This window comes from Ambystoma mexicanum, chromosome 2q (assembly GCF_040938575.1).
Source record: "Ambystoma mexicanum isolate Mex_15411 chromosome 2q, UKY_AmexF1_1, whole genome shotgun sequence".
NCBI lineage: Eukaryota > Metazoa > Chordata > Amphibia > Caudata > Ambystomatidae > Ambystoma > Ambystoma mexicanum.
This window is the reverse complement of record NC_090924.1, coordinates 1480115052-1480136139: the sequence shown is the minus strand read 5'-3', so window position 1 is coordinate 1480136139 and position 21088 is coordinate 1480115052. Positions and strand designations below refer to the sequence as shown.

At 43.5% G+C, this 21088-nt stretch overlaps 1 protein-coding gene across 1 annotated transcript in view; it reads right to left on the bottom strand.

The window, feature by feature from the left end:
• LOC138570298 (fatty acyl-CoA hydrolase precursor, medium chain-like) overlaps window positions 1-21088 on the bottom strand; it is a 373857-nt gene that overhangs the window by 295645 nt on the left and 57124 nt on the right. Inside the window, exon 4 of the mRNA XM_069649072.1 lies at window positions 20410-20543. Within this exon, the coding sequence (XP_069505173.1) occupies window positions 20410-20543 (134 nt within the window). The remainder of the gene's footprint in view (window positions 1-20409; window positions 20544-21088) is intronic.

The following is a 21088-nucleotide window of genomic DNA, read 5'->3' as shown; positions in this document are numbered from 1 at the left end:
TCACCCTCAAACCCTCAAATTGCCACAGGGACCTATGCCCTGCACAATTGATAAAGGATGCGGCTCGTGATCTCGCACCATTTATTACCAAACTAATAAATGCGTAATTCACTTCAGGCACCGTACCTAACAACCTGAAACAATCCTGGGTCCTCCCCCTTCTCAAAAAACCCAATTTAGACCCGCTACCCCTAGTAACTATCAACCCATCACTACAGTACCATTCCTACTTAAAATCCTCGATAAATAGCATATCAACAAATCCAACATTACCTTGAACACTTCCATCTCCTTGAAGTCCGACAATCGGGCTTCAGGCCTCAACACGGTACTGAAACCGCACTCATAGATCTCAAGGCACAGATAGATGAGCTGAGAGACAAAGGTAAGACTGCACTATTGCTACTCCTTGATCTCTCGGCCGCTTTCAACCTGCTCGACCATGAGATCCTATGCAACCACCTACAAAAAGCAGGCCATTTCTCTCAAGAGGCAACCGGTTGGATCCAATCCTTCTCAAACAACCGCACGATGAGAGTCTTCTCCCCTCTAGCAGCAGCTGACCCATTGCCTATTACCTGTGGCGTGCCCCAGGGATTTTGTGTCTCCCCGACCTTGTATAACATTTTCACGAAGCCCCTTTTTGAGGATCTAGATGGTCTGGGTATCACCTTCACCAACTACGCTGATGATACCCAGATCCTCATCCCGCTGCCGGGGAATTATGACAAGGATTTGGCCTTTGTCAACAAAGTTCACCTCATAATACAGGCATGGATGGCCCTACATGGTCTATGCCTGAATGATGACAAAACAGAACTCCTCATTCTAGGGTCCCCCCCAAAATATCAACAAACTAGACCTAAACTACTCCTCTCTTGTAATAGACAATAATAAGATCACTGTAGCCAAGGAGGTCAAACCCCTTGGCTTCTACCTACATTCCACTCTCACCTTCAAAAAGCAAGTTAATGCTATGGCATCCGCCACATCTTACACCTGAAAACTTATCAGAGCGGCCAAACCATTCCTCTCACCTTCCAATTGCATCACCCTAACCAGGGCTCTGATCCTTTCCAAACTGGACTATTGCAATGCGCTATATGTAGGTTGCAACAAATATATCACTAACAAAATTCAAATCTTACAGAATAACGCACTAAGAGCGCCTATAGCATCCCAAAAAAAAACCCACATCTCCGAGACCAGAAGGTCTGTCAACTGGCTATCCACCAAAGACAAAATATTCCTCAAATCTGTCTCTTTGACCCACAAATGCCTCCACCAAGCAGCCCCTCAATACCTTATAACTAAATTCAGCAGACCACCTTTCTCCCGCCCCACTAGAATGGTTAACTCCAATCTTCTCCTTGTGCGCAGATTTAAACGTACTATGTCTGGAGGGAATAGCTTTCCTGTAAAAGCAGCACAATTTTGGAGCTCCCTTCCACCACCTCCTTGCAGGGAGGACCTCCCTTACCGCCAATTCAGATCAAAGACCATTCAGTGGCTCAAGGACCATGATATATAACGCCTGAGCCACACTACTATGACTGTAAATCTGAACACACAGGTGGTCAATTGATCTGTGTAGTTACAATTCATGTTAAAACCTTCATTTTGTATCTGTATCTTCTTGTAACTCATGCCTCACCGGCTCTCATTGTCTTTGATGTTGCAGTAATGTAACCTCAGCTGGACTTCATTCTCTGTATGTAACAAGCTTTGAAAACCTCTTGATGCCTCTGCGCCCTGCTACCCCCGGGTTAGGTGCGCACTATAAATACATAAATACTAATACTAAAGTGTTCTGCCCTTAATATGTGTGGGTGCGTTGCTTCTTTGGGTGAAGCCTAGTTCAGAAAGAGTGTTGAGTGTGGTCAGGGCGAGCTGGTCTAGAGGGTCATTGAAGCCCATGTTCAAGTCTCCAAGTAGAAGTACTTGTGTAGCATTTTTAAGGTTGCTAGAGAGGATGGTGTTAATGTCGTCTCAAATGAACAAGGGTGTCGGGTGGGGGGGGGCGGTAAATCAAGTGGATGCCAAGCATTTGGGCATTAGAGATTGGGACTTTAACAGAAAGCAATTCACAGGAGAGGACATCAATCGGGGAGGACAGTCTCATTGCCAGGCTGCATTTGTAGATAATGGCAAAACCACCTCCTCTGGATTTAAGTCTGTCATGTCTAAGTATGGAATAACCGTCCGGGACTGCGAGCATGAGCATAGGGCCTGCTGCAGGGTGTAACCATGTTCATATATTTATCAGGTTGAATTGGATTGTTTAATTGACTTGGTGATTTTTTTGCTTAATGGAACTTCCAAAGTACAACCATATATTTGATTATTTTTATTTTTTATTTTTATTTTCGTGTTCCGTCGCAAAGGTTATTCTTCCATATTGTCTATATACTGCACCTGCTGCAGAAATTAATATGTGGCAACCCACATCGTAAATGTGCCCCATGTTATTCAGATTTGTTCGGCAGGCAGGCACCTATCTGAAAGCGAATGGTGACATTTAGGGATATAATTTGTGAGACACAAGAACCAGTTTTTTAGCTGGAAAAAGGTGTTTAACAAAGAAAGTTTTCTATTTTCTCAGCAAAAAGTATTTTTGGAGAACAGTTTGTGGGATATAAAACAGAGCCAACACACCACCTAAGTTTCTAACTTGCGGGCTAAATGGGTGTCGACCACCACAAATCTGTGGAGACAGATCAAATTAGTCTAGATGGGGAGGTAGGGAAGGTGATCACTTCTGGTATTCTTAGCTATTCCTTTATATATTACCCTGATGTCAACAGTTAGCTCAAGATGTCTCATTTCGAAGGTAAAATCTGGACTAAAGGGAAGATATGAAAAAGAGGAGGCTGTAATGTGTGTTCCATCCTCCTATCAAGCTATTCCACTCAATGGCTGTATTTAGGCCGTGCTTGACTGTACCTAGGTTACATATCCACTGCTGTTTGCTTTTTGTTAGAGCATGATCTCGATGACCTCCTCTTTCAGTTGATTTAATAACTTCAATGACAAACCAGAATGTGTTGGTATATTTGTGCCTTTGTGTGTGCCATAGTGGGCAACTAATGGTTTATTGTCAATCTTATTCTTTAAACCTGAGCGATGCTCACATATTCTTTGTTTTATATGGCGTTTTGTGTTCCCTACATAAATCAAGTTGCAAGGACATTTGATCCCATATATCACCCACGCTGTGCTGCAGTTGGTGAAATTGTTTAGTTTTCACAGGTTGCCATTGAGTTCAATGGTCTTAATATTCTGTGTCAAGGAACAGACTGAACAATGTTCACACTTGTAATGACCTATGATGGGGGCCCGGTTCCAGAGAGATACTTGCTTCGGCGTGACTTGATCTCTTTGTGGCTGTGTATGAACGAACATATCCCTCAGATTTATTTGTCTCGTAAATGCAAATCTGGGCATTTGTGGATTAAAATCTGCAGTTTTTAGGAAATGCCAGTTCTTTTTTATAACTTTCCTCAGGCCATTACTGATCGGACTAAAAGTACTCACACACGTGATATTTTCTTCTTGTGTTTTTTTGGGGGGATTTAAACACCTTTCCCTATTTGCGTGTTGAACTCTTTTAAAAGACGCGTGGATTATCTTTTTTGAATATCCCCGATCTTGTAGTCGTGGTTTCAGCTGTTTTGCTCTCTGCTTATATTCACCTATCTCGGGACAGTTCCTTCTGATACAGAGGAACTGTCCTATGGGGAGACTGTCTCTCAGACTTTGGGGGTGAAAACTATTATATTGCAGCAAGGTATTCTTGTCCGTGGGTTTTTGGTGTAAAGTGGTGGTAATAGTACCAGTCGTGGTTTTTCAAATCAAAAGATCTAAAAAGGGGATTTGCTCTTGATCTTGTGTCATGGTGAATTTTATATATTCATTTTTGCTATTCAACCACACGAGGAAGGCATTGAGGCTAGCTACTGAGCCTTTCCAGATCACGAAGCAGCTGTCAATATAGCGCAGCCAGCAACCTATATTTTCTTGAAACGGATTATCCTGGCAAAAAATGGACGTATCTTCTACCATGTCCATGAAGAGGATGGCAAGATCGGGGCAAAAATTGCCCCCACACTAGTGCTGTGTAACTGCTGATAGAACTTTCAGTTGAAAAGGAAGAAGTTCTCCATGAGTGCTATCTTAATGCACTCGAGTATAAATGGAGTGGGGACTTTGTGCAGGGTAGAAGTCTGTTTATTCAAATGTGCTTCCATCACTTTTAGGCATTCTAATTTTTTTTGCCAGGATAATCCGTTTCAAGAAAATATAGGTTGCTGGCTGCGCTATATTGACAGCTGCTTCGTGATCTGGAAAGGCTCTGTAGCTAGCCTCAATGCCTTCCTCGTGTGGTTGAATAGCAAAAATGAATATATAAAATTCACCATGACACAAGATCAAGAGCAAATCCCCTTTTTAGATCTTTTGATTTGAAAAACCACGACTGGTACTATTACCACCACTTTACACCAAAAACCCACGGACAAGAATACCTTGCTGCAATATAATAGTTTTCACCCCCAAAGTCTGAGAGACAGTCTCCCCATAGGACAGTTCCTCTGTATCAGAAGGAACTGTCCCGAGATAGGTGAATATAAGCAGAGAGCAAAACAGCTGAAACCACGACTACAAGATCGGGGATATTCAAAAAAGATAATCCACGCGTCTTTTAAAAGAGTTCAACACGCAAATAGGGAAAGGTGTTTAAATCCCCCCAAAAAAATACAAGAAGAAAATATCACGTGTGTGAGTACTTTTAGTCCGATCAGTAATGGCCTGAGGAAAGTTATAAAAAAGAACTGGCATTTCCTAAAAACTGCAGATTTTAATCCACAAATGCCCAGATTTGCATTTACGAGACAAATAAATCTGAGGGATATGTTCATTCATACACAGCCACAAAGAGATCAAGTCACGCCGAAGCAAGTATCTCTCTGGAACCGGGCCCCCATCATAGGTCATTACAAGTGTGAACATTGTTCAGTCTGTTCCTTGACACAGAATATTAAGACCATTGAACTCAATGGCAACCTGTGAAAACTAAACAATTTCACCAACTGCGGCACAGCCTGGGTGATATATGGGATCAAATGTCCTTGCAACTTGATTTATGTAGGGAACACAAAACGCCATATAAAACAAAGAATATGTGAGCATCGCTCAGGTTTAAAGAATAAGATTGACAATAAACCATTAGTTGCCCACTATGGCACACACAAAGGCACAAATATACCGACATATTCTAGTTTGTCATTGAAGTTATTAAATCAACTGAAAGAGGAGGTCATTGTTTGTTGTTTGTTTGTTTTATTATTTGTAATGCGCCATCATACCCTCGGGTAACATTGCGCAGCATTTACATGGGATTGCGAGGCTTAGTTACAACATAAGAACAATATAAAACATACAGTAATAGAAGGAATATAAACATATGTACAAACAGGCATAGATAGGCACAATAGTCATGAGTCTAGTCGACTGGGCACTTGGAAATGATGGGAAGCCAACGTTTCAACCATGAAATGACCTTAGCTCGGAAGTTCTGTTAGAGCAGGTCCATTCTGAGGGGTGGTGGTAGGGAATTCCACAGTTTGACTGGGAAACTGTTGCCCCCTACGGTAGAATGTTTAAAATTGGGGATAGAAAGGCAGTCTTTGTATGCTGTTCTTGTTGGTCTCAGGGAGGTCTGTCTATGGAATCTGTCGATGAGATAGATGGGGGCGGCGTTGCTGAGCGATTTGTGAGTGAGTGAGGCCGTTTTTAGGAGGATGTTGTCATTGACAGTAAGCCAATTATTCAATTGACGATGTGTCTAGAGATGCCCAGTGCTGCTCTAAGAGCGTTGTTCTGGAGAGTTTGGAGTTTGCTGGTAATGGCTTTGGAAGACCCAAGGTAGAGAGCGTTACAGTAGTCTAAGCGGGATAATATGAGGGCTCTGGCAAGGGTCAAGCAACTATTATCAGACATGAAAGGTTTGGCTGCGTGGATCAAGTTACAGGTATATGCCGTGGAGGATGCTAAAGATTGAACCTGTTTTGAGGAAGGAGAAGGTGGACTCCAGGTAGAAGCCCAGGGTTTTGACCTCTTGTCCCACATTAATGTTATTGCCATCAATCGTGAAGGAGCAATAGGCAGGGCCCAGTTTCCTCAAGCTGGTACTAGTACCTAGAATTATGAGTTCGGTTTTATCATCATTCAGGCATAGTTCATGTGTGGCCATCCATGCCTGGATGATGATGTACACCCTATTCACCAAGGCCAAATCCTTGCCATAATCCCCAGAAAGTGGAAGGAGGATCTGGGTATCATCCGCGTAGTTGGTGTAGGTGATACCGAGATGATCCAAATCATCGAAAAGGGGCTTGGTAAATATATTGTACAAGATGGGGGAGACACAGGAGCCCTGAGGTACGCCACAAGTGATGGGAATGGGGTCTACTGCAGCTATAGGTGAAAAGACCCTCATAGTTCTGCCGTTGAGGAATGATCTAATCCATGTAATGGCTTCAACAGAAAAATGGGCTGCTGTATGTAAGTGAGTGCATAAAACAGAGTGGTCGACTAGGTCAAATGCTGCAGAGAGGTCTAGGAGGAGGAGTAGGGCGGCTTGGCCATTGTCTCTTAACTTGTCGATCTGGGTTTTAAGGTCAATGAGGGCAGTCTCGGTCCCATGTTGGGGACGTAAGCCTGATTGCCTAGCTCCGAGTAGGTGATGTTCTTCCAGGTACTTCTGTATTTGCACGTAGGCGATTTTATCCAATATTTTTAGAAGAAATGGCACAGTCGTTATGGGCCTGTAGTTTGTGGGCGTGGCTGGGTCAAGTGTGGGCTTTTTTAGTAGTGGCAATACCCAGGATTGTTATAGGTTTGTGGGGATAGAACCAGTGGTAGAGGAGGCGTTGATCAATTTTGTGATGAAAGGGGAGAGTTCACAAGCCGCATCTTTAGTGAGCTTTGCAGGGCACAGATCGCCCTGACAGTTAGATGGTTTTAGCGACAGGATGTTTTTTTCTACTTCAAGAGTGGTGACTTTAGAAAAATTGAAGCAGATAGTTTCACTTGCGGTGGGCTTCTCGGGAGGTTTGGAGGTGGGAGGGTCATTCAAGGAGGCTTTTTTGCAAGCAATTTTATTTGATCTTGTGATCTTGTTGGCAAGGGCTGTTTGAATTTCTGAGCACCAGTTTTTGTATTTAGTGCAGGTGTTCGGAGGTGCAATGGGGGTTTCTACTTCTTTCAGGATAGAGAATAGTTCCTTCATATTAGATTTTGCATGGGCTATGCGGGAGTCAAAGGAAGATCGTTTAGCAAGGTAGATTTCATTTTTGTAGAGGGCTGCAAGTTTGGTTAGTTTGAGTTTATTGGCTACTGAAGGGTGTTTTTTCCAAGTGGCTTTGCAGTTTCTTTTTTGCTGTCTTAGATGTTTGAGGAATGGTGTGTACCATTTGTTCAGATGCGCTTTAGGCTTGCTTGGTCTAAGTTTGAGGGGAGCGATTAAGTCCAGCGATGTTGACATAATTTTATTATATTACATGACCATGGTCTCAGGGTCCAGGTTGTCAGGGAGTGTGTTTAGTGTAGGGAGTAGGTTCGGGATGAGTCTTTCCAGAGAGAATCACTTCTTGTTTCTCGTGAGTGTGGGTGGGGCCCTGCTGATGGGTGGAGGTGGGGGTCGGTTGGTAGAGAGCGTGAACGATACCAAATAGTGATCGGTCCAGGCTAATGGTGAGATGTCGCTGATATTGGCTAGACAATTGTAGTCAGTCACCCAGTCAGGTGTTCTACCTTTAGCATGTGTAGGTTCCAAACATCTTTGGGTGAATTCTAGATCAGAGAGGGTATTAAGTATAGAGCTGGCACTATGGTCTTCTGGGTTGTTGTATCCCAAGTTGAAGTCGCCAAGGATGAGTACTTGGGTAGAGCTTTTGAGGTTACAGGATAGTATAGTATTAATATCTTCATCCAATGTGCCTATAGGGCCTGGAGGACGATATATCAAGTGTATTTTAAGAGTCTGCGATTTGGTAAGAGGGACTTTAACAGAGAGTAATTCGCAGGAAGGGAAAATTAAGATCGTGCTCCAGCAAAAAGCGAACAGCAGTGGATATGTAACCTAGGTACAGTCAAGCACGGCCTAAATACATCCATTGAGTGGAATAGCTTGATATGAGGCTGGAACACACATTACATCCTCCTCTTTTTCATATCTTCCCTTTAGTCCAGATTTTACCTTCAAAAAGAGACATCTTGAGCTAACTGTTGACATCAGGATAATATATAAAGGAACAGCTAAGAATACCAGAAGTGAAGACAAGTGATGATCTTCCCCACCTCCCAGTCTGGACCAATTTGATCTGTCTCCACATTTTTGTGGTGGTCGACACCCATTTAGGCCGCAAGTTAGAAACGTAGGTGGTATTTTGGGTCGGGCTTATATCCCACAAACTGTTCTCCAAAAATCCTTCTTGCTGAGAAAATAGAAAACCTGCCTTGTTAAACACCTTTTTCCAGCTAAAAAACAGGTGTCACAAAATATATACCTAAATTTCACTGTTCGCCTTCAAATATGTGCCTGCCTGCCGAACAAATCTGAATAACGTGGGACACATTTACGATGTGGGTTGCCACATGTTAGTTTCTGTGGAAGGTGGAGTATATAGACAATATGGAAGAATAAACTTGCGGCGGAACACGAAAATAAAAATGAACGAATATATGGTTGTATTTTGGAAGTTCTGTTAAACTGAAAAATCACCAAATCAATTAAACAATCCAATTCAACCTGATAAATATATTACAATAGGTTGATCCCTAAACCACAGCTCTCCACAACTAAGACTGGATGAACTAGGCTTGTGTCTTTGGAAAACTTATTTAAATAGTAATAGTGTCAGAGAGTTGATAGAAACATCATAAATAGAAGACCAGTAGGTAAGATCGACACAACTAGGGCCACTCTAAGATGGCTGCCCTAAACATGTACACGATGAACGACAGATGGCGTTGCTAACATGTGAGCATCTCTGGACGCATTACGAGAAAAACAAATAATAAAAAGGCCCCTTCTGCGAACGAGCGCCTGTGTTTTCGCGTTCTGTGAAATACAAAGCCTGTTTGATCGGAGACATCGCAGCAGAACTGACTTTGGGCTGACGTTTGCATGCAAAACAGGAAGTTTATCAGGTAAATGATGGACACTCCAGGTGACCAGATTACATAACGTAAGATAGTCAGGGTTTGAATCCTAAGAGGGTGCCGGGCATAAGCAGCCCGCTAAAAGATAGAAAGTGGCTCTTAAATCTGTCGGGCTGCTTTATGCAGACAGCTTGTTCAGTGTGAAAAAATAGGTGAATAACCTCCATTTCTCTGTGTGTGTGTCTCTTTCTCTCTATGAACACAGTCTTAGAGGGTAGAAAGAGCACTGTCTCCCACCCAATCTTGAAGACTGGATGACTATTTCTCCTCCAACCGGGAAGCCTGGAAAGAGTTAGTGGACCCCCCCAAACCCCCCATACGTGTATATTGACATATTCGGAATGACGCGGTTGTAAATGGCGGTTTTGGTAAATACATATATATGTTTTAATAGAATAGGGATTTTTGAGCACTGAATAATTCTGCACCATTACAATAAGGCCGTTGTCAGATTAGATACATGAGACATAAGAGAAAGCACATCAGATTCAATTAATAGACAACACAGAAGCCGTTAACAAACTATGGGAAGTTTCCTATCCACCTTTTTTTCTGAAAACAAAACCATACACGCGTTTTGACAAAAATAAAAAAGCAAACTAAATAAGTGTAGCTATCAAAAAGGAAACCGTCCTACACAAGTCCTTTTAGTTAAGGGTGTTATAGAATGAAGAGAAATAGGACAGTAACATTGGTTCCTTTGTTTTCCCTAGCTCTAGAAGTATAGGACCTACAGAGCATGTTCCTGATACCCGATCCTGTCCTCGATCACCAGTATAGAAGAGAAGAAGCAGCTCTCCACAACTAAGACTGCATGAACTAGGCTTGTGTCTTTGGAAAACTTATTTAAATAGTAAGTTATATGAGCTGTTCCCCAACCTGGCGGCGGTATGCCGCTTCGTAAACAATGGAAAAAGATATTAAGCATCCATTGTTTACCCAGATGGGTTTTCAATATTTCTGAAAATGACCAAAACACTCATGTTCAACCTATGTGTGACCTTGTGTATGTGGCACATTTGCCATGTGTGGTCCCTTTTTACAGGACAAAGAACGAAAGTACCGGGCTATACAGAAATGTCCATTATCAACAACATCTGAGTCCGACATCCGTTGGACCTATCCTCCTTTTTAAGAACATCAATACATTTAGGAAGTAATTTACTTAAGCCTAGTGACCGTTTTTTGTGTGTCATAAATTGGCCGATATCTAGAAGATCGTGCCATATGGTAGTTCACCAAATTGAAAGGGTGGATCAATAGATTAAGTCTGGATACAAAATAATTCTCAATTATTTTGGAATTAGCTACAATTTTCTCATGTCTATGTGTTATGACTAATGAGTAGACTGATTTGGCCAACTATAGAGAATTTAGACTGTTTGATTGTAAATCATGAATCACGCCATGAACTATAATAGTGTGACGTCTTGCTTTTTATTAATTTTAGCATAACCATTGCTATACCACATGGGTATAGAAGATTTATGAAATACAACATTTATAAAAATACATGTGCGTCCTGAGGAAGGCCAGTATAACAACTTGAAAATTACATCAGGGATGGTGTCTCATTAAGAAATGGGGCAAAACATGTTGACAAATCTATAAAACCGGAATAATAACAAGCCTCATTGTGTTTTGTATTTTTGCTCGGAACAGTGGTCTGTGTAGTGGCTGAGATCAATATAACAGAGAGTGATGACTTTCTGAAAACTGAACAGAGATTATCTATTTTCCCTACGTGGTTCTATTCACGACTCTTCCACTGTTCCTTTTACCCCATTTAATGTTTTTTTCTGTATTTTATCAGCATAATTGTCCCATTTTGTTCATCGAGATTAATGTCTCTTTTAATCATTTGTATCGTACAACCACACTGTGTGCGATGGTGAAAATGTATATAGAAAATTGTTTTTTATATGAAAAACAAACTGTATATGTTTTGAAATTCTTTACATCGTCTCACGTATGTTTCATGGCGGAGAAACGTAGAAGTATTGTGTTTGGCTAAACAGTTAACATAACATGGACAGAGAGAGGGGTAACCGGTTTTTCCTTTTGTTTGCCGGAAGAATCTGTGTGGCATCCCAAATGATTTAAAGAAACTGAGAGTGTGTATTTCGAAGTATATTTTTGTGTTACATATATATGGCTCCCTGTTAAATAAATTAATAATTGTTAATAACTGTCACTGTGAAAATCTGTGTTACAACCCTACAGCTCACGTTGACCCCTCTTGAGATAAGCCTGGCTGCTCAGTCACTCTACTAACTTGTGTAGTACATGCTTATACCAAAGGTTGGGTTAACTATTGCCAAAAGAACAAGGCTGGTGCAGTCTCCCCCAGGGTACTGCATACAATATTGCTTAACACCCGCAGATGTGAGTGCTGTATGTGACAGGGCTGGAAGAACAGGAAAGGCTTCCAAGAGCTGCATCAGAGCTAATGGAGGAAGAGAGCTCCGATGGGGATGGAAATAGCAAGAGGTCTGCCCCCATCCGCGGACAGCCGCAGACAGCGAGGTCAGACTTGTCCTGACTTCGTCTGGGCTTTGTAATAAAGAGATCAGTGAAGGCTGATTGGCTGAAGCAGCATAGTCACGAGCGTTACTTAGCAAGGGAGACACCGTTGTTCGCACCGGAGGAGCGGGCTGTCCAATTCAAAGCAGCATTCCAGAGCTGCAGGGGGCAGGTAAACGCTGCACACACCCTCACAACACGGGCAGGTGGAAAGGCTAGCTCTGGAGTATAAAACAGCAGATGTACCGGGTCACAGAGCCTGTAGACAGCGAGGTCAAACATGAAGAATACAATGTTTTGTGGGCCGAGGATAAGATCATATATTCAGAAGTTTGCTTATCATTGAGAGTTAAGAACATCAGGAGGATCAATGTAGATCCACTCATGAAGTTTACCCTAACGTTGAGAAGGTCAAGAGAAGCCTATCAGCAGTAACACTTTCCTGTCATAAGGACACCCCTAAACCTGAGACATGGCATCCCTCCTTCCAAGACACAGATCAACCTAACCTCCCTCATCCTTTATGGGCTTTGCAAAGGTACACAGTGTTTACTTCCCCAAATATCACTCCAGAATTGTGAAGAAGAAGAGGGAGTCAAGGCAAATGCAGACTTCCTATACAAAACATCACTCTGGCACTGGGACAAAAAAGATGCGAACACCAGCATGCCCTCATACTCAATGGACATGTCCCTGTAACAAGGACAGGCAAGGTCAGGCAATGGAAATCAAGCAGACCCACCTGCAGCCTGTTAAGCAGCCAGGGAAGTATAAAAAGGACACACCTTTTCAACCAAGAGAGTGAGTTATGAGGAGAGCTGAGGAGTCATGGCTGCCCAGGACCAGATGGGCGAAGTTGGACCACTGAGACGCTGAGGGTCTGGATAAAGAAATTCTCTGGACCAGCATGGCTAGAGCACCGTATCTCCAACATGTGAAAAGGGTCCATGGAAGGGAGCCGAGAGGCGGTCTGATTTCCTTTAAAGTTTGCTGTGCTGAATGCTCATTCTCCCGGGCCAGGAGAGGAGCCCAGGAGTGTCTGAGGCACGTGATGAAACCCTAACCTCAGACGGCAAAGACACTGATATTAAACCTGGAAAAAGCACAACCGGTGATTCGATCCCAGCGGAGGCCCGGTGTGTGCTTGCAAACTGAATGAGATACAATGTAGCAGCCCTGAGGCTTAAAACAGGAGAAGCGTTGGGCGAATTTGACAAACAGTGAACAGAAAAATGCAGTGACACATAGTTGTAGAGTGGCACCGTGTATAAATACACGTTATCGAAAGACTCTGTATGAAGGAAAGAAGCTCCTGCAAGCAGGAGAGCTGTGCAAATGTTGGAAGTGTGAGAAAAATAGGGATCCTCAAGAAGGAGAGCCATGAATGAAAAACAAAGTGGGAGCAAAGTCCTACAAGTCTATGGAAAAGAGACATATTAAGGAAAAGAGTGTGTGAAAAGCATTGGGGTGGCCACCAAGCCGGAGAGTGATCCAGGTTGGCTGCATAGATCCTACTACAAGGAAAAGAAGGTATCCTTAAAGTTGAAGGCACCTTGTTGCGTAACCTGTAATGGTGGACCATGTGGTCTGACAACTGTGCCACGACTAGAGCGCCCTGGTGAAAGGTTAAAGGAACTTGGTTGAAAATGGGGAAGGGAACCCTGAAAGCAAACAAGCTGAATGTACCCGTTTTGAAGAACTGAACTTATGTGTCCTTTGAGTTGAACTTTTGTGTTTAAGAAACCACTGTGAAATCAGAAGGGGTCTGATCCTGGGTGAGGGAGGCCTGAGAGACCCATTAAGGAAAGGTGACTTTGAGAAGGCTCTTGGGTTCAAAAAAGGGTCCCCTGAGAAGCCTAATGAATTTACAAGGATAAAAGGTACTGTGAACTTTTTACCCAGTGAATATCGAGAAACCCTCAGGACTTTATGATCCTGAGTGCCTTAAACTTGGGGAAGGGAGCTACAGAAGAGGTCCATTGTCACATTAACTTTGCTTTGAACACTTATGAGTTGGCCAAACCCCAGACACCCTGTTTTCCTATAGAAGCATAGGTTTTGACAAAAATAGGATATTTCTTTGGACTGACAGACTCAGACTTTCCCTTAGTTTTTCTTTCCGATAAGGAACATTCTCACCTTAGAATTAGGGCAAGTTAGGTGTCTTACCATCCTGATAATTGAAATATAGGTTTTCAAACAGTGTAGTACTTGTCTGTGTCATCCCTTCATACCATACCTATCTCACACAGGGCATCTATTTGGTTCTCTGGAAGGCGATTTGATCTGCTTTGCCGAAATGCTTTTTGTTGCACATTAATATATGTGCCACAATTTGTTTTCACACTGTTAACATCAACCCTGCTTTTAGACTCTTGGCTGCTATGAGTTATTGCACTTTGTCACTTTCACATGTTCTTTCACTTTGGGATTTACTGGGTTATTCACATTTGTCCACAATATTTTTTATGAATGAAAATGATGTTGGAAAAAGTTATAATAAATTGTACCTCTGTGAAATGACAAAACATTGTCTTTGTATTGAATTCAGACAAATGATAATAATAAAAATAATTCTGAGTGAAATAAATCACACTCTGTTCTGAATACCTCTGCTTCATTGCATCAAATTAATTCTAAAGTTTGAACTAACTAAAATGAATATTATATATGTATCCACCAGAAACAACTTTTGTTGGGCTCAGCAAATTGCACAAAGTGTCATCTTTACAGCACGAGACATACAGCTCAGAACGCTTCATGGCACATAGCCCCATCCAACAGGACATTTCCCAGAGCGCTACATAGACTCTGTGGATATGGTTAACCGGTACAGTGCTTATCGTTTTGTTATTGTTTGTCCATTCACTTGTAGGGTTGAGGTTGGTCCGTGTGCACAACCAGATGCTATGTCAGCAGCCAAATATTTAGTGTGCAAGTTATTTTCTCATTGGAGAATTTGTGATGTCCTGAAATCAGACAAGGGGACACACTTATTTAATGATTTGTAGGGATCAGGCATATGTTATGCTCCATATACCAGCCCAGGCCAACAGCTCTGTTGAACACCTAAATGGCCACTTGAAGCAGAAGCTTTCCAATTTCTGCCAGACCCAGAAGATGAATTGTCTCCACTGTCTCCACCTGGCTATGTTAAACCTCAGGAACCAGCCGAGCAAAGATCATCACCTCTCCCTGCACGAGATTGTGAAGGGGAGATGTTTACACACATCACTTTCACCCTCTACATCAGATGTGCAGAGTCAGTGATATTTTGAGGGAGGAGTTTCAAGGGTATTTGCAAGGTTTGGCGAAATGTATTGCCTTAATCTCTAAACAGCTTGCTCCTAGACAAGAAGATCCAGCTGCTATGCCTATGATCGATCCAACTTCACTGCCGGCTCCACAACTTTACCAAGTGATAGGATCTGTGTTAGATCCTAATCGCTGCAATGAAAGGAGGTATCAAGGCCCATTTGCTGTAGAGTATGCCACCGAATCTGCAGTGCGGGTGAAGGAACTGAACTACTGGGTGCACCTCTCTGATGTTCGCAGGGCACCCAATACCAACAATACTGCCCACCCTCCTAGTGACTCTGCAGACACAATTGAATAAAGATTGAGTTGAAAATATACTGTAATAAAATGTGGCAAAACTTGGGCCCGCTTGCCCGGAAACTCAGCCTGTTGTTCTTTTGCGCTCTACAGGACTGACATATTATGCAAAGTATTTTTTGTTTACGTCTCCTTTTTCTATTTTGAAATGCTATATTCTTTGTGTATATAAAGGGGGTATAGTAATAATACATATAGCAATGCATATAGCAATGAAGCAAATGAAGCAGTAAATAAGGGAATAACAAGATTAACAAGGAAAACAGAGGAAGATCTTGCGTTTGATGCATATAAAGCGGTCAATTTAGATGCTGTTGCGGATGTGCACCACCCCACGTCTGACAATCTTTGGTATAATCACATGCAGGAGGTGTGGAGAACGAAGTCCAAGGAGAGCTGCTACATCTGTGCTCAGATACCCCATGCCCCCGGATGGCCAAGGGGTTTATTCCACGAGAAACAACACCTTTTATAGCCCAATGTCTAGTACACCTGGTCCTGTGCAGAGTGCGGAGCTTGTTTCAAGGGCACGGTGTCCCTGAGAGATGAGAGCGAATGTACCAAGAACAAACAACAAGCCCAATGTCAAATGGAAGGAGCGCTGTTTTCCAATGAAAAATGGGGCTCAGGAGTAGTGAGCTGCACAGCAGTACTAGGTTACTAGGTTATCAGGAGATGTAGTGGCAAGGGTTGCCCAGAAGTGTTTGAACATAGGGATAATGCATGTTTCAAAACGCATCTGGATTGAAGCCAATGAAAAACCAGCTAAGGTGCAATTGCGGGCACAGTCCTTGTTCTGTTTTAGAGGAAATTGCACTATATCTGTAGGTACCAACTCACAATGAAACAAAACTCTATTCACCCCAGACATGACTTGGGGCACCGATGTCTTGATGGACCTGTACTGGGTCTGCAGCCAATATGCTTATCTCCATCTTCCACCATCCTGGAGAGGTGTATGTTCACTCGTGACCATGTGCTCAGCCATTTTGATAGTGCCCAACTCTCACATGCTGTGGTCAACATGCTACCCCCAGACAAGCTCAAGGCAGTGCCGGACCAGTACAGACTGTTCTCAAAGACAGAAACCTTCCTCATCGTGTCAGGCATCCAAACTGCAACAAATGCAAAGTGGTTGTAGATCACAAGGTAGGAGATGATTCAGACAATGAACCAGACAGAGCTATTACAAATTATGAGTAATATGTTTTATGACCCTCCAGAACAGATATGCTCTGGATTTGCTTACGGCTATCGAGGTGGGCATGTGTAAAATAAATAGGTTCCTCCTGTTGTACATACCTGCCCCCAAATGATTTACACAATGCATCCTTGTTGCATGTTATCGGGGCCCTCCATAACCTCCGCATTGTAATTGAGAAAGGAGCAGGGGAGAAGGTGGATGACTGGTTTGACTCAATGTATTCCTGGCCCCCTGTGTGGTTAGAAATAGCTGTGAAGCTACTGGTTCCTATCACTGATTTTCTTCTGTATATTTCGTTTTTTTGTTCATGCCAGATGATTTTGCAGTGTTTTTACAAGGTTATACCTAAGGGGACAACAATAATGGTGTCTATCACGGCAGGGAAGGCTCTTCCCGACACCAAAAATACATACACATAAACAGGGAAGTGGTATAGGAAGGAGGTACCATGGAAAAGGCCTGTAGGTCTTTCGGGAACATTGTCATACCCTCCACCAGATCTCGACAACCATGTTCAGCACTGGGTTGACTTGGCAGGAGATGGGGGTGCTGTTTCATTTCATGCACTCCCGAAGAATATGCCTGCTTGTGTGTGTATGGTATGGGTACCCAAAGAGGATGACTATAGACAGGTTAATTAGAGAGATACATGTGGAGATCGTGCTAGGGAGGAGCCGTGATTTGCGACTGAAAGAGCCAAAGGATGATGCCAATAATCTAGGGGGCAATTTGTGGGCACCTCGGTGCCAGGTACTAAGAGATGGTCCATTGTTCGAATCAATCAGTGTTGGCCTTGCTGCCCTCACTTTAATCATGGCAGGTCAGAGGGGTGCAAATCACAGGACAAGATGGAGGGCTGCCTTATATCTTCAAGGAACCAGTTACGTGTTAACCAATCACTGTGTGAGTGTCGAAGGTGATGCTACAAAACATGTGTTTAGATAATGCATGGCCAGTAGGGCAGTGGTCTATAGGGGAATATTAGTATTGCATATAGACGGTAGCCAGTGAGGGCAGTATGATGTTGTAACTCTAATTATGTTAATGAGAGCTTTCCTCTGTCTAAATGGTGTAACACTTGAAAATGATGAGCTCTGCTTCACTTCGGTTCTAAGGGACCGTCTGACACTTTTTTGCATGTAATAAACCTTTGTTTTCCCTCGCATTTGATTGTTTTTTATGGAACATGGTTTGGGAAACTGCCCTGCAAAGTCTCTGAGGCAAGCTTTTGTCATTTCCTTGCTGGGCAGGCAACTGCAAGGTATCAGGTCAACCAGAGCCTTATAATAGGATTTTATTTTTATTATTTTATTAGCATCATATGAACTAAATAAATAAGTCTTTACACCAAAGGATATTTATCATAGCGTATCCATGGGCTGCCACAGTAGCTGGATTGGGTTTACTGCGGGAAATCTCTTTGGAATATGATGAGATGGACTGGCTTCTGATTGGACGTGCAGGATACTGATGAGATGGACAGGCTTCTGATTGGACGTGCAGGATACTGATGAGATGGACTGGCTTCTGATTGGACGTGCAGGATACTGATGAGATGGACAGGCTTCTGATTGGACGTGCAGGATACTGATGAGATGGACTGGCTTCTGATTGGACGTGCAGGATACTGGTCCTGATCTTCTGCAGTTCTCCAGTGATAGCTACAGGGTGATGTTAATAAAAGATCAGCTCTTCCTTGTATGACCTCGTATGATCTTTCCTGAAGCCACGTCTTCTGGTATCTTTGCCAGTTTCCATACGTGGCCAATCTATGTTGGGGTCCACAGTAGGATTAGGCCAGTGGGCGTGGTGAATTCCAGCCTCTGGTCCTTTCTAACAGTGAAGGAGCAGCTGTTGTGAAAGGGCGTTCAAGTAAGAAGGATATCAGTGCAGCTACTGAAGATGAAGAGTTGCTGATGGAGAAGACAGAAGAAACTGGGGTGCAATGCAGGCCGTCTGAACCGGTGAAGGTGTAGCTCTGATAGTGGTTTGTGCTGATGGGGTACCCGGATGGCAGATCAAGCTGAAGAAGCGCTCGCCAGAGTGCTGGAGATCACATGACATCCTACAGTGTAGTTAATTGCACTTCCTGGAAGTTAGCAGCTGCAGGTCTGTGCTCAGTATCTGGTGATCAGCCCTGTATGTGTTGTGGGCATGCAGAAAGCGGGCAATAAGGCATTGAGAGAAAGCATCTGAAAGGGAATGGGACTGGTCTGGTGCCACCAGGCCAAGGAAACGCCTGCCAGGCTTGGCCCCACCGCTTCCAAAGCAGAGCCTCGGGATCAGGCATCAGGAGGGCCTTGGAAGGCTACAGGTCCAGGAAGTAGAATAGGCACCCCTTACTACCAAGGCAGGAAACATGAGGGTCACATGAGGGGCACCTCCCTTATAAACGGTCCAAGATCAGTGCTGGTTGGTGGATTGTGAATGATACTTCCCCCAAATAAGCACACGTGACAAAGTGTAGTGAAGCAGCACAAAGCAACAAAGGGGGCTCCCCATAACAAAAAAACCCTTTTAAATAATGGGGTGAAATGGTACATTTTAAACTACAAGGTTTGTGAAATAAATTAGATTTACAATCAGTTTTTTAGAGTCACACATGAATGGAATACAATAGATGGATGCCAGGTCAGCATCCGCAGAAAGGAGCATTGCACACTATTTCCATGATGCTCTGTAACCGAAATAGGCCAGCATTGCCCCTCTAGAATCATGGGCATAATGACTCTACTACTACCGATGCCCAACTATATGTACATGTTGCCACTCTAAAGCACTTTCGGGATGATGCCCACAATATATTACAACACTGCTGATGTAAATTACATGTTCATGATTCCTATGTCCACACAATAGGCTATAATAACCCTCTACAATGCATGATCAAGTTATTTGTGCTGAAATGTATGTCGGCATTGCCACTGTATAACTATGATTGTGCCCCGAATATAGGCTAGCACTGCTACTGTAAAGTACAGGGCCATGTCTCTCTACACTACATGCCAGCATGACCCATTGAAAGCGCATGCTCATTGTGCCTGCAAACAAATATATTCCAATGCTGCCAACCACCAATGTAATGATGCTGGCCACGATATATGCCAGCAGTGGCACAACAGAGCCCCATAATATCAGTATCCACAGTACTCGCCAGCATGGCCCTGCAAAATATTAAATATATGCAGCAATGCTACTAAAAACACTGATGCTGCAGACGCTCCGCTTCACTGAAAATCCAACACACACACAGAATCTCACTTGCACACACTCATCTAAGTTGTCTTGCACATACACAGAAACACAAGCATGCACATTGCACACGATGTGTAGCAGACGCGTATGCATACATAAACTCTGTATTGATCTTACCTCCACACTACTCTTTCTCTGGGGCTGAGATTCAGGGAGCACTGGTCTGACAGGCAGCTAGGGAGGTGGGGGGGGGGGTCCCGGAACAGGTGTGGGGCCCAGAGATTGACTTCCAAGCAACCTGTGTGCAGGAGTGAGCTGTGCTCGTGTGTAGTTGCTCACTTGAACTCCTCCATCGGCACAGGGCTCGGACATGTGATTGCCTGCCATGTATTGTTCATCTGATTTGCATGACCCCACTCCGGCCATGCGTGAAATATGGACCCCCTAATAGAATTAGATCATCCTCTGACGTCACTTAGCAACGCCCACCTGCCCACCTATATATGTAAATGGCTAAATCCAGAAATCCAATGTAAGGGCGACATATATATATATATATATATATATAATATAGACGGTAAACATGGTAAACACACAGGAACTGTGCAAAAAGGCTTCATTGGGGAAGTACATGAGCTGTGATACTTCACCTGAAGAATCCGGTGACTCCCAGCCGGTACTGGATGCACACCACAATCAGATTCTCATGTGCTGCTAATGCTGATCCATGTACTAAGGAGGCCGATCCCATGGTCAGGCCTCCCCCGTGGATCCACACCATCACCTGTATGTGCGGAACAAGGTGCAGACTTAAAATATGCAATGCTGTCCTCCAGCGCAGACTGAGAATACGTAACTGCCCCCCCATGGATCCACACCATCACCTGAATGTGGGGCACTAAGTGCAGACTGATAATAGGTAACTGCCCCCCCATGGATCCACACCATCACCTGAGCGTGAGGCACTAAGTGCAGGCTGATAATAGGTAACTGCCCCCCCCCCCATGGATCCACACCATCACCTGAGCGTGAGGCACTAAGTGCAGGCTGATAATAGGTAACTGCCCCCCCATGGATCCACACCATCACCTGTATGTGCGGAACAAGGTGCAGACTTAAAATATGCAATGCTGTCCTCCAGCGCAGACTGAGAATATGTAACTGCCCCCCCATGGATCCACACCATCACCTGAATGTGGGGCACTAAGTGCAGACTGATATTAGGTAACTGCCCCCCCATGGATCCACACCATCACCTGAGCGTGAGGCACTAAGTGCAGGCTGATAATAGGCAACTGCCCCCCCATGGATCCACACCATCACCTGAGC